Consider the following 14,171-nt stretch of genomic DNA (forward strand, 5'->3'; position numbering starts at 1 on the left):
TGGGTGATGTATTAGGACCACTGTGACAGGGTACCACACACTAGTGGCTTAAAACAGTAGGAGTTTATCATCTCACAGTTGGGGAAGCTAGGAGTCAGAAATCCTGTGTGACTGAAACCTGTGGAGCAGAATCCTTTCTTGCCTCTTCGCAGCTTTCAGTGGTTTGTTAGCGATCCTTGGCATTCCTTGGCCTGCAGCTGTAGCACTTCAGTCTCTGACTCTGTCTTCATTTTTTATTTTTATTTTTTGCTTTTTAGGGCCACACCCTAAAAAGGTTCCCAGGCTAGTGGTCTCCTCCGAGCTACAGCTGCTGGCCTGTGCCACAGTCACAGCAACGCAGGATCCAAGCCTCATCTGCGACCTGTACCACAGCTCACAGCAATGCTGGATCCTTAACCCACTGAGTGAGGCCAGGGATCGAACCTGCAACCTCATGGTTCCTAGTTGGATTTGTTTCCTCTGCGCCACGATGGGAACTCCCTCTGCCTCTGTCTTCATGTGGCTGTCTTCGCTCTGTGTCTTGTGTCTCTTCGTCTTATCGCCTTCTCTTCCCTGTATCTTTGTTATTTCTTCTTCTTCTTTTTTGTCTTTTTGCTATTTCTTGGGCTGCTCCCGCGGCATATGGAGGTTCCCAGGCTAGGGGTCCAATCGGAGCTGTAGTCACCAGCCTACACCAGAGCCACAGCAACGCAGGATCTGAGCCGCGTCTGCGACCTATACCATAGCTCACAGCAACGCCGCATCGTTAACCCACTGAGCAAGGGCAGGGACTGAACCCGCAACCTCATGGTTCCTAGTTGGATTTGTTAACCACTGCGCCACGACGGGAACTCCTGTTATTTCTTCTTCTAAGGACACGAGTCATATTGGATGAAGGCCTACCCTAGTGATGTCTTCCTAGCTTGATTACATCTGTGAAGACTCTTTATCCAGTGAGGCCACATTTCACAAGTACCAGGGATTAGGACTTTACCTTATTTTGGGGGGACACAATTCAACCCATAAGAGGTGGTAAGGATTATGAGGCGATTGCATAATTCTCCTTTGATACTATTCTCATGTGTTCCCCCATCCTGTGGTTCTTCAAACCCAAGATATGTTTAAGCATGTCTTTTCCAAAATCACTTCAGAACCAAGCATTCCTGAGTCTTTTAATTATGTCCTATTGTAGGGGAGCGGAAAAACCCTTCCCTCATCTCAGGTTCTTGGCTGAAGCAGGGATGGAATGGAAGTGCCTGCTCGAGGAAGAGGATTGGGACAGGTGTGCTTGATGAATGGGAGGGAATGACCCCACGGTTAGTGGCTGGATGGCAGTCAGACGTGGGGGAAGAGGTTATTCTGCAGGATGGCATGAATCCTCAAGGAGTCGGACTTTCTGCAAGACCGAGAATGATCGCTGAGAAGTGATAAAGGGAAGCAGGGAAGTCACCAATCCCACCTTTTTTTTTTTTTTTTTAATGCCCGCACCTGCAGTACAAGAAAGTTCAAGGGCTGGGGACTGAATCCAAGCTGCAGCCATGACCCACCCACACTGTAGCCGCAGCGCCTGGGATCCTTTAGCCCACTGCTCCAGGCCAGGGATTGAACTCGCATGTCCATGGCGACCAGTCCTTTCTCATTTGATGAGACAGATGATGGTAGATCTAGAAATTGAATAAATAAAAATGTTAAGAAGGAGACAGTAATATTCGTGTATGCCTGGAAATCCATAAGCATCAACTGAAAAACTATTTAGAACTAAAAAAAAAATTAGACACCCATCACAAAGTACAAATACACAAATCAGTAGGCTTTCCTATTTACCAACATTAACCTGTTTAAAAATGTAATGGAAAACATTTGCTGTAGCAACAAAATATTAAAAAACTTGTAATAAGGAGTTCCCATCATGGCTCAGTGGAAACAAATCTGACTAGCATCCATGAGGACACAGGTTCGATCCCTGGTCTTGCTCAGTGGGTTAAGGATCCAGTGTTGCCATGAGCTGTGGTGTAGGTCGCAGATGGGGCTTGGATTTGGCAGTGCTGTGGCTCTGGCGTAGGCCAGTGGCTACAGCTCTGATTCGACCCCTAGCCTGGGAATGTGGGTGTGGTCCTAAAAAGACAAAAACAAAAACCAAAAACCTTGTAATAAACAATATGGTTCTCCTGTATGAAGCACTTCAACATTGTATGAGGCATATAAAAGACTTAACCATATGCAGGAATATATCTTGCTTCTTCTATGTGTATCTGTATTCTATATGTATCTTGTATATGTGTAGCTAACACATTTATTTCTTAACTCTGTGCTAGACACTGTGCAATGTATTATATAAATGTTATCTCATTTGAGACTGAGTATTATAAAGTTGTTACTTCTTCCCCATTAAACAGAATCATAAAAGTATTCTATTGGGAACTTGACAGAATTGTTCTGAGATTCATTTAGAAAGTTAAATTGTAAAACAGCCAAGAGTATTACAAGGAGTGAGGGAAATAAAAGAAAATTGACCTAGTACATCTTATAAAGCTGTAATTATAACAACAGGATACTGGTTCAGGAAAAAATAGATTAATGTGCCATATAATTATGATAGAGTGCATTTTCATATATTTCATTCTACTTAAGAATGTATAGGAGTTCCCGTCGTGGCGCAGTGGTTAACGAATCTAAGAACCATGAGGTTGCGGGTTGGGTCTCTGCCCTTGCTCAGTGGGTTAACGATCTGGCGTTGCCGTGAGCTGTGGTGTAGGTTGTAGACGCAGCTCGGATCCTGCGTTGCTGTGGCTCTGGCGTAGGCCGGTGGCTACAGCTCTGATTCGACCCCTAGCCTGGAAACCTCCATATGCTGCGGGAGCAGCCCAAAAAAATAGCAAAAAAAAAAAAAAAAAAAAAAAAGAATGTATAGGAGTTCCCGTCATGGCAGAGTGGAACGAATCTGACTAGGAACCACAAGGTTGAGGGGTTTGATCCCTGGCCTTGCTCAGTGGGTTAAGGATCCGGTGTTGCCGCGAGCTGTGGTGTAGGTCGCAGATGAGGCTCGGATCTGGCATTGCTGTGGCTCTGGCGTAGACTGGCAGCTACAACTCCAATTAGACCCCCAGCCTGGGAACTTCCATATGCCGTGGGTGCGGCCCTGAAAAGACAAAAAGATAAAAAAAAAAAAAAAAAGAATATATAATTCTATACCATAAAGGATGGCTCAGTCAATAAATGATGTTAGGGTAGTTGTCTATCTATTTAGAAACGATAGAAATTAGTTCCCTACCTTGTACTGTATACCGAAATAAATTCCAGATGATTATTTTGATGTGAACAAAACCCCATAAGTGGGAAAAAATAGGCCAATATACAACATTCAGGGAGAATTTTCTAAACAAGACCTCAAAGGTAGGAGACAGAAAAAAATGGATAAAGTTGATGCCAGGTATTACCAAAACAGACCTCTGAATATAAGTTTGGTACCTGTTAGATGCTGGGGGAGAGAGATGCCCAGTTATCAGAAGGCCCAGCATGGAGGGTTGGGAGCTCCTCCTTTCACTGTGCCTTCTTCATGGAGGCTGAAATTAAGCTCTCTAAATCGGTCAGTTGATATCTATCATTGCAATAATGTTTCTCTTTTTAAAAAAATTAATGGTGTATTATGAAGTCAGAAATGACTTCATCCTTTCCAAAAACTGCACACTTTGGATAAGGCTGAAGGCCCCCTCCCCCTCCCCAGGGGTAACCCCAGTGTCTATCAGTTTTGAATGTATTCTTTCTATTCTTTTCCATGGATGTGTAAACAGGTATATATTCCTATAGAAAATACATGACATGTGACAACAAGCCCTTATACAAACCCTTTGAGGCAACGTGTTTTGGAGTTCAAAATATTTTGGATTTTTAGAAAGATAATATGGTGCACATAGCATGAGGTCTAGGACAGGAGTGGGTATTTGAGTAACAGTATTTTTGTAGGGAAATGTATGACTAATTATATGAAATAATGAAATAAGACCAGTAAAGCCCGTAAGAAGCCTCATACCAGTTCCAGGAAGACTTTCCTCCAGATGAGTTTGCCGCCTAATGTGGGTTTTTAGAATCCCCCCCCCCTTCATTTTTTAAAGTTTTATTGAAGTGTAGTTGCTTTACAGTGTTGTCTCAATTTCTGCCGTACAACAAAGTGATTCAGTTGCACACACATATCCCTTCTTTTTCAGACTCTTTTTTTTTTTTTTTTTTTTTTTTTTTTTTGTCTTTTTGCAATTTCTTGGGCCGCTCCTGAGGCATATGGAGGTTCCCAGGCTAGGGGTCGAATTGGAGCTGTAGCTGCCGACCTACGCCAGAGCCACAGCAACGCGGGATCCGAGCTGTGTCTGCAACCTACACCACAGCTCACGGCAACACCGGATCGTTAACCCACTGAGCAAGGGCAGGGATCGAACCCGCAACCTCATGGTTCCTAGTCGGATTCGTTAACCACTGTGCCATGATGGGAACTCCAGATTCTTTTCCCATATAGGTTATCGCAGAATATTGAGTGGAGTTCCCTGGGGTGTACGGCAGGTCCCTGTCGACTCTGGAGCTTTTTGGATTTCAGAATTACGGATAGGAAATCATGGTTTTATATAGTTTTTTAGTATGTGTTTTTGTTGTTTATATATAGCATTTCATTTCTATTAGGTCCTTTTTAAACAACGTTTTATTTTTTTAACAAAGGAATCTATATTCATAGTTTAAAACTCAGTCGTATTATAATGTTCATCATGAACCTCCTTCCTCAGAAGTACCCACTGTACTAGTTTTGTGTCCTCTTGCTATTCGCATCTTCTGCTCTAAAGGACTTGCTTATGTTGCTCCTCCTAGATTTTAAAAAATGAAGTATTAATTACTTCTTATGTAAAATTAGGATTTAGCTCTTTTGGGAGTTCTGGTTGTGACTCAGCAGAAACGAATCTGATTAGTATCCATGAGGTCGCATCCTTGGCCTTGCTCAGTGGGTTAAGGATCTGGCATTGCTGTGAGCTGTGGTGCAGATCACAGACGAGGCTTGGATCTGGTGTTGCTGTGGCTGTGGCTGGTGGCTGGTGGCTACAGCTCCAATTCAGGCCCTAGTCTGGGAACCTCCGTATGCCGTGGGTATGGCCCTAAAAAAAAAGGGGGGGGGATTTGCTCTTTTTACCACTCCCCTACCCCTCAGTCTCCTTCCTCTCACTAGCCATGTCACCATTGGTTAAAAAAGTCACCTTTGGTTAAAGAAGTATTTGTATTTGCCTTACTGTGTGTGGAATATGCATATGTTCTTTATAACTGATTGGGAACCCTGTCCTAAAAGTAGTTACCTTTGTTACTTTTCTCCTTAGTTCAGTGTTCTATGTACTTTCCACTAATGCATCCTCCAGAGATGGACTCCAAAATCTCTCAGTTTGGTCTTATTACTTTAGGTTCTGTTCTGTTTTTCCTTGGGGAAGCATGACTCCTGGTCCTGTATTATCTTCCTCTAGTTTGCTATGCCTCTTTTAGGCCTGGGGCATAGCCATCATCTTGGCAATTTCTTTCCTTTTTTTTAAAAAAAAAATATTTTTAGGAGTTCCCATTGTGGCTTAGTGGTTACGTGCCCCTCTCGTATCCATGAGGACACAGGTTCGATCCCTGGCCTCGCTCAGTGGGTTAAGGATCCAGCGTTGCCCTGAGCTGTGGCGTAGAAAACAAAAAAGAGCTCTCGGAAATTAAAACTATGACAGCAAAAATGGAAAATTCAGTAGAGGAGGAGTTAGAAGATACACTGGAGAAAATTTCTTTAACAGGTTGAATGAAAAGGCAAGCAGTAGGAGTTCCCTTGTGGTGTAAAGGGTTAAGGATCCACTGGTGTCACTGTAGTGGCTTGGGTTACTACTGTGGCTTGGGTTCAGCCCCTGGCCCAGCAATTTGCACATGCCACAAGTGTGGCCAAAAAGAGAAAACAAGACAAAGAGTAGAAGTCAGTAGTGGGGAGGCAGTGGGGCAGGGAGAGAACAGAGGAGGAGAGAGAGAGGCTGGTGGAGAGAGAAGGGAGAGGCGGGGGAGGGAGAGTAGGGGCACAGAGAAATAGGAGAATTTGAGATCAATTGAGGAGAGGTTTTACATGTTAATAACAGGCATTTTAGGAGTTCCTGTCGTGGCTCAGCGGAAACGAATCCGACTGGGAACCATGAGGTTGCGGGTTTGATCTCTGGCCTCGCTCAGTGGGTTAAAGATCCGGCATTGCTGTGGCTGTGGTGTAGACCAGCAGCTACAGCTCCGATTAGACCCCTAGCCTGGGAACCTCCACATGCCACGGTGTGGTCCTCAAAAGACCAAAAAAAAAAAAAAAAAAGTCATTTTAATAAAATAGAACACAGGAATTGCCTTGTGGTATAGCGGGTTAAGGATCTGGCATCTGTCACTGCAGCCCTTTGGGTTGCTGCAGTGGCGCTGGTTTGATCCCCAGCCCGGGAATTTCTGCGTATCATAGGCATGGCCAAAAAAAAACAAATTAAAAAATCCAAAAGAGAACAAAGACAATGGAGGGAAAGAAACTATAAGAGGGCATCATATAAAATGATGTTCTCAAATTGCAGGACATGAGTTTTTTGTCTTTCTTGCTAGAAGCCTTTCTCAAAGGTGTGGTGATGCTTGGTCATCTGTGTGTAAGAATGAGTCACTGAAAATATGAGAGCTTTTGCTAAGAGAGTGGGCTTTGTGCATTCGTTTGGATTACTGTGGGGATGATTGGAAAATATTATTTAGTTACTTATTTCAGCCCCTAAATGTTTCTCCTTGCAGACTCTTATTTTTGGGCTGTCAGTTTCCTCAGAAACAACTTCTTTTTCATTTTTTTATCCTTTAGGGCTGTACCTGCGGCATATGGAGGTTCCCAGGCGAGGGGTCGAATCGGAGCTGTAGCCACCGGCCTACGCCAGAGCCACAGCAATGCCAGATCCTTAACCCCACTGAGCAAGACCAGGGATCGAACCCGCAACCTCAAGGTTCCGAGTTGGATTTGTGTCCGCTGCGCCATGACGGGAACTCCCCCAGAAACTTCTTTCATCTCTGGTCTGGGTGGGTGGAAGCCTGCTGTGGCTCCAGCAGGGTCAGCGCCCTGAGGAGTCTCACTGTTCTGCACGTAGACTTTGGCTTGTGTGCCTGTTTGCAGTAAGCTAGGGCGGGCACTCGCCTCTCAGCTGACTTTGGTATCCAAGTCTAGATTCTTTGTGGTTTATGCTCCAGGTCGTTCACTCCCATCTTCTGTGGAGGCAGGAGAAGACTGGAGCTGGGGGAGGGGACAGGGTCTCTTCCCTCCAGAGACTTCCGCCCTCTTCCTTAGTTATCAGCCCCGCTCCCTCACCCCCTCCCTCCCTCAGGGTGACTGGTGCTTCTGACTTGTCAGCCTTCCCGGGATTCTGCTGAGAGACTCTGCTTATCTCTTATTGCCCCTGCCTCAGATGTGTCTTAGCTGGGCAGGAAAAGCCAAAACCTGAGACAGTTCTCATTTGTCTGTTTTCCTTCCAGAGTGTTTTTGATAACTCTTCTCTGTCATATTACTTCTCATCCCTTTTGTCCCGTGAGTGTATAACTTTTTAAAAAATAACACTGGAGTTCCTATCGTGGCTCAGTGGGTAAGAATCTGACTAGGAACCATGAGGTTGTGGATTCGATCCCTGGCCTTGCTCAATGGGTTAAGGATCCGGCGTTGCCGTGAGCTGTGGTGTAGGTCATAGATGCGGCTCGGATCCTGCGTTGCTGTGGCTGTGGCATAGGCTGGCGGCTGCAGCTCTGATTAGACCCCCCAGCCTGGGAACCTCCATATGCCGTGGGTGCAGCCCTGGAAAAGACAAAAAAAAAAAAAGACAAGTCAGGGTATAATCATGTTAGATAGTGAGACAGGTGTAGGAGAAAATTAAAAAGAGACACAGGTCGTGAACTTGTGTGGAGAGTTGTAATCTTTTCAGGAAGGGGCTGTGGAAGGCTTCTCTGAGGAGTCATCAGAGTGAAGACCTTAAGAAGTGAGGGAGCTGAGGGAGTTCCCATTGTGTCGCAGTGGAAATGAATCCGACTAGCATCCATGGGGATGCAGGTTCGATCCCTGGCCTCGCTCAATTGGCGTGTCAGGGATCCAGCATTGCTGTGGCTGTGGTGTAGGCTGGCAGCTATAGCTGACTTGACTCCTAGCCTGGAAACTTTCATGTCTTGGGTTCGGCCCTAAAAAAGATAAAAAAGAAATGAGGGAGCTGATTGTGCAGTTGTTGGAAGAACATCACAGGCAGAAGGAGATGGTAGGACGACAGACTTGAGGCCGCAGTCGCCGTCATGTTTGAGGCACATCAGGGCGGGCCAGTGTGGGGACTGGCGGGACTACAGGGACGGGCGTTTATACTGAGTGAGGCTGGAGGGTTGAGCAGAGGCGGGATGTGCTCTGACTAACCTTATTTGTACCAGAGCCACCGTGGCTGCTGTATTGAGAATAGTCTGTGGGGGGCGAGGGCTGACGCAGGGGCCCGGTTAACGGTTGGAATATTCTGAGCCACATGGAAGTTGTGAGTGGCTGGATTTGGGGTTTGCTAGTGAGTTGGAATGAGGAATGCGTGAGAGAGGAATAGCCACGATTATTTTAAGGTTCATGACTCCTGCGGGCTTTTGAAATGTAGACCTTTGGTCTCATAAAAGTAATATTTCGTCTATTCAATGAATTCCTTGCTAAAGAATAGCCATAGAAATACTTTATGTAATGTTTTCACAAACCATAACTCTTCTTTTTTAAAGCTCTTCACAGAATATGGTCGTCTAGCGATGGATGAAATTTTCCAAAAGCCCTTCCAGGTAAAACGTTAACTATAAACTCAAGTCACGTCTTTGTTTTAGTTGAGAGATGAGAAGACTGCAGTCCACCAGCTAAATCTGGCCAGCTGCCTGTTTTTATATGACCTGTGAATTAGGAATGGATTTTTTTTTTAAATATTTTTAAATGGTTGGAAAAAAATCAAAAGAGGAATAACATTTCATGATAAGTACATTATCTGAAATTTGAATGTCAGCATCCACAGTGAAAGTTTTACTGGAACACAGTTCTAGCGCTCATCTGTATCGTCCATGGCTTCCGCTTGCTACAGCAGCCTGAAGTATTTACTTTCTGGGCCTTTACAGAAAAAATCCACCTTACCCCTGCTTTATCTACCTATTTTATGAGGGTGAGAATGCACAGGAGCCTCAGTAAGATTAGAGAGTCTCTATTATTATTTATTTTAGTTTCCTTTTCCTTTCTAACATAGAAAGTAGATCTGATTTTATGATCGAATGGTGCCATGTTTTTTTTTTTTTTCCTTGTCCTTCACCACCTTCCTCCTACTTGCCTTGAGAACAGAGCCTGAAGTTTAACGTTTTCTCATCGTCTGTTCTGATCGGTCTCTTCTATTGACCCATGAGAACAGAACTATCAGATGGGATATATTGACCTCATGCGGCTTATGCATGTCCTTCTAATGTTTGTAAGGTTTCTAAGACATCACAGGGTAGATAAATCATTTCCTTGTCCCTTTGAAGAAACTGGCATTGTGCAAAAAAAAAAAAAAAGTATTTCGATGGTTATTTTGAAAATGCAGTTATGCAGTATTACAGTAATGTTCTGTTTGTTTCCTAAATAGACACTGATGTTTTTGGTTCGAGACTGGAGTTTCCCTTATGAATACAACTATGGACTACAAGGAGGAATGTCATTTTTGGAGAAGCGTCTACAGGTAAGTAGACATATAATCTTCTGGAATCACCACAGTGGTGCAGTGAGTTAAGGATCTGGCATTGTCTCTGCATTGGCACAGGTGTGATCCCATCCCTGGCCTGGTGCACTGGGTTAAGGATCTGGGGTTGCTGCAGCTGTGGCATGGGTGGCAGCTGTGGCTTGGATTCAGTCCCTGACCTGGGAACTTCCATAAGATATGTGTTTAGCCAAAAAAAAAAAAGAGAATCTTCTGAGGAATTTTTTTCATTTGCCTTTAGCTATTATATTTAAAGCAGGTTATGGAAAATTATATTGTATGTTAAACACTTAAGAATATTAGCACAAATGGATATCATGGTAAGATTAGCACCCACTGATGTTACCTAGGGTAAGAATAACTCAGGGATTCGTGAGAAGAGCCTTGGGCAAAAGCCCAAGCTTTGATTGCAATTTCCATTTCACCTTTAACAGGTTACTGTTTATGTGCCTCTTGGTTTTGGTGTGGATATAAACAGGCTTAGCCTGTTCCCCACACTTAAAACACAGGAGTCCTTTGTCAGTCACTGCTAACTGTTCTGATCCTCCTTCACACCCACAAACTTTCCCTTGTTCTTCCTGGGTCTTGTGCAATACTCCTTTTTTAAGAAATTCTTTGGTACCTGTTCTTTGGTGATTCTAGGAGCCAAGCCACAGTGCATCAGATTTATGCGTTTATTGCTTCTTAGGGTCCTGGGCTTTCTCACTGGACAGCATCTAGCCTCTGTGATTCATTAGAGTTAGGAGGTCTGCTTTCCTTTGTCCTATGCTAGTGGTGCCTGGTGAAGAAAAACAAATGGTCTTTTGTAAATTGTTGGCCGTTATTGGCAGGTGAAAGAACATCAACATGAAGAAATTCAGAACGTCCGAAATCACATTCACTCCTGTTTCTCCAGTGTCACCTGTTTCCTCCTCCCACATCCAGGACTCCGGGTGGCCACAAGCCCTGACTTTGACGGCAAATTGAAAGGTGTGTTACAAGTGATGTTATTTTAGACATGTGATGTCATCCTTGGGATTAAATAGTGACCAGAAAATATCGAGTATGAATAGGAAATGCTAAAGAGAACGAGTGTGTTCTCTTAGAAAGAATTTAGAGTCTTGTTCAGTTTTTGCTCCTGCCTTACTGTGACCATCAGAATTAGTTTACTTTAGTTTCTCCCTTTGATGTGGTTGTGGTAATACCCATTAATGATCTTTCCAAGAGAATCGTGACAATTAATTGGTTTATGAGAGATAAAGGGGCTAAATAAAGGAGGACTTAACATTCGTCATTTTATTTTATTTTTTTTTTTTGTCTTTTTGCTATTTCTTGGGCCGCTCCCGCAGCATATGGAGGTTCCCAGGCTAGGGGTCCAATCGGAGCTGTAGCCACCGGCCTACGCCAGAGCCACAGCAACGCAGGATCCGAGCCGCGTCTGCAACCTACCCCACAGCTCACAGCAACGCCGGATCGTTAACCCACTGAGCAAGGGCAGGGACTGAACCCGCAACCTCATGGTTCCTAGTCGGATTCGTTAACCACTGCGCTACGACGGGAACTCCACATTCGTCATTTTATGAAGTAAAACTAAATCCCCAAACAGAGGTCGTAGGATGCATAGCATGGCTGTCATTTTCATCATAATTTGATACTGTCGCAAAACCTGGTGCAGAGTCATGTGTTGAGGTCAGAAAGTGCTGAGTAGACGGTGGCCCGGTGAAATCAGAGGGGGGACTCTGGGGTTCCGTTGTCTTACTTACTGAGACCTTGAGTCATTTAATGGCTGGTCCTCAGTTTGCACATATGTTAAACGAAGCCCTTTGGTTATAAACCTATCTGAGCTTCTGAGGTTTCCAGTAAAGTAGAAATAATAGTAGTTGCCATGTTTAGAGGCCCAGCTCTGTTCCCATCTGTCAGTCTCTTTTGCTTGAACAAAACACCATGGACTGGGTAGTTTATAAACAACAGACGTTTATTTCTCACAGTTCTGGAGGCTGGAAATCCAGGATGCCAGGGCCAGCATGGTCGGGTGAGGGTCACTTTCTGGTCTCAAGACTCTTGGCTGTATCCTCATGTAGTGCAAGGGGCCGGCAGTGCTGTAGGATCTCTTTCATAAGAGCACTAATCCCATTCTTGGGGGCTCCACCTTCGTGACCTAATCACCTCCCGAAGTCCCCACCTACCAATGCCATCACCTTTAGGGTTTGGGATTTGTGTGTGTGTATGTTTGCCTTTTCTAGGGCTGCTCCCTCGGCATATGGAGGTTCCCAGGCTAGGGGTTGAATCAGAGCTGTAGCTGCTGGCCTACGCCACAGCCACAGCAACTCCAGATCCGAGCCGTGTCCGAAACCTACACCACAGCTCACGGCAACGCCAGATCCTTAACCCACTGAGCGAGGCCAGGGATCGAACCTGCCACCTCATGGTTCCTAGTCAGATTCGTTAACCACTGAGCCATGACGGGAACTTTTTGACGTATGAGCCTTGGGAGGACGCACACATTCAGACCATGGCACCAGCACTATGCTCGTTTCTTTCATATTTGATGCTCCTAGTAATTCCAGGGAGTAGATACCTCTTTTATCTTAAAAATGAATAAACTGGCTTAGGAAAGTTAAGTAACTTGGGCAGAGGTTCACATTCAGATCCTTCTTGCCTCAAAGCCATACTGTGCTGAAATAGAACTTCTGTTATGCTGGGAAGTCATTTAGTGGCTATATACTGTTAAGTTTCTGGGAGAATTTGCCGTTTGAAGTGGAAATTTTTTATAGCTTCATAGTAAACATAAAATGCATCATTTTCAATTTATTTGACTCAGTTGAGGAAGAAAGTTAATATACCTGTTCCAATTTAGGATTTACATTCCTGCTGGTCTTAATGTTGCAGAAGAAACCAAGTTTGAGAGACTCCCCTACCATCTTCTTTTTATTTTTTAAAATTTTTGGCCACCCTGCAGCATATGGAGCTCCCGGGCCAGGGATCAGATCCAAGCTGCAGTCTTAACCTAAGTCACAGCTATGGCAACACCGGATCCTTAGCCCACTGTGCCCGGCTTGGGATCGAACCTGCGTCCCAGTGCCCCTAAGATGCCTCCGATGCTGTTGCACTACAGTGGGAACTCCTCCCTTACCTTCTGTTTGTCACTTGTATGATATTTTTATGTGGTTGACAGCTTTCCTGAGCAGGAAACTTCCAAAGCCTATGAGTTAGCAGTTCAAAAATCCAAGGTTGGGGCCTGACTTTGGAGGTTTCTAAAGTTCTGTAACCCTGATTTTTGAAATTTCCTCTCATTTTTGGGGTATGCACATTCTTTTAGTTTCCTAGAACTGCTGTACCAAAGTGCCACAAACTGGGTGGCTTAAGAAAAGAAATTTATTCCCTAACTTTTCAGGAGACCAGAATTCTGAAATCAGGATGGTGGCAGGGTGGGTTCCTTCTGGAGGCTCTAGGGAATCTATCCTCTGCTTCTCTGGTGGTGGAGCTGGCAGTCCTTAGCATTCCTTGGCTTCTAGTTTCATCACTCCAGTTTCTGACTCTGAGGTCACATGGCCACCTTCTCTGTGTGTTCTCTCTTCTTGTAAGGACACCACTCTTTGAATGAGGTCCCACTCTAATCCAGTGTAATCTCAAATAATTACATCTGTGAAGGCTCTACTTTTTTTTTTTTTTTTTTTTTTTTTGTCTTTTTGCCTTTTCTAGGGCCGCTCCCGCGGTATGTGGAGGTTCCCAGGCTAGGGGTCGAATCGGAGTTGTAGTCACCGGCCTACGCCAGAGCCACAGCAACGCGGGATCCGAGCCTTGTCTGCAACCTACACCACAGCTCACGGCAACGCCGGATCGTTAACCCACTGAGCAAGGGCAGGGACCGAACCCGCAACCTCATGGTTCCTAGTCGGATTCGTTAACCACTGCGCCACCAAGGGAACTCCTAAAGGCTCTACTTTTAAATAAGGTCACATTCTGAGATTTCAGGTGGCCGTGCATATTAGCGGGAAGACACTGTTCACACCACAGATATATTTTCAGATATGAATGGTTTATCATTGAATATTGTGTGCTCAGTTTCATATTTATAAAATAGAGAACAATTCTGTATAAGCAACCTTTAGTCTCATAGTTATGCACTATGTTTCCCTTGTCCATGACTGAATATAAAATACATTTGTGTGTATATTTAACTTTGTATAATAGAGACATCTAAATACGTTTAATGAACTCAAGCAGAGTGTATCATTTGACTGAGAAACTGGGATTTTAAAATATTTGTGTGGGAGTTCCCATCGTGGTGCAGTGGTTAACGAATCCGACTAGGAACCATGAGGTTGCGGGTTCGGTCCCTGCCCTTGCTCAGTGGGTTAACGATCCGGCGTTGCCGTGAGCTGTGGTGTAGGTTGCAGACGCGGCTCGGATCCCGCGTTGCTGTGGCTCTGGCGTAGGCCGGTGGCTACAGCTCCG

General features: G+C 44.6%; 1 protein-coding gene across 3 annotated transcripts in view; it reads left to right on the top strand.

Annotated features, from left to right (window-relative positions):
- The window catches only part of ATL3 (atlastin GTPase 3), a 47,284-nt gene that overhangs the window by 18,070 nt on the left and 15,043 nt on the right, over positions 1-14,171 (top strand). For all 3 annotated transcript variants that reach the window (XR_014836888.1, XM_021082904.2, XM_013994185.3), the window contains exons 6-8: positions 8,746-8,802; positions 9,624-9,716; positions 10,565-10,703. Coding sequence is in view for 2 of the 3 variants with exons in the window: in XM_021082904.2 (XP_020938563.1) it covers positions 8,746-8,802; positions 9,624-9,716; positions 10,565-10,703 (289 nt within the window). In the remaining variant the exon portion in view is untranslated. The remainder of the gene's footprint in view (positions 1-8,745; positions 8,803-9,623; positions 9,717-10,564; positions 10,704-14,171) is intronic.

This window comes from Sus scrofa, chromosome 2 (assembly GCF_054392235.1).
Source record: "Sus scrofa isolate SSC_HxYL_T2T_F1_AM1 chromosome 2, Sscrofa_HxYL_maternal_Yorkshire_Landrace_v2.0, whole genome shotgun sequence".
Taxonomy (NCBI): Eukaryota; Metazoa; Chordata; class Mammalia; order Artiodactyla; family Suidae; genus Sus; species Sus scrofa.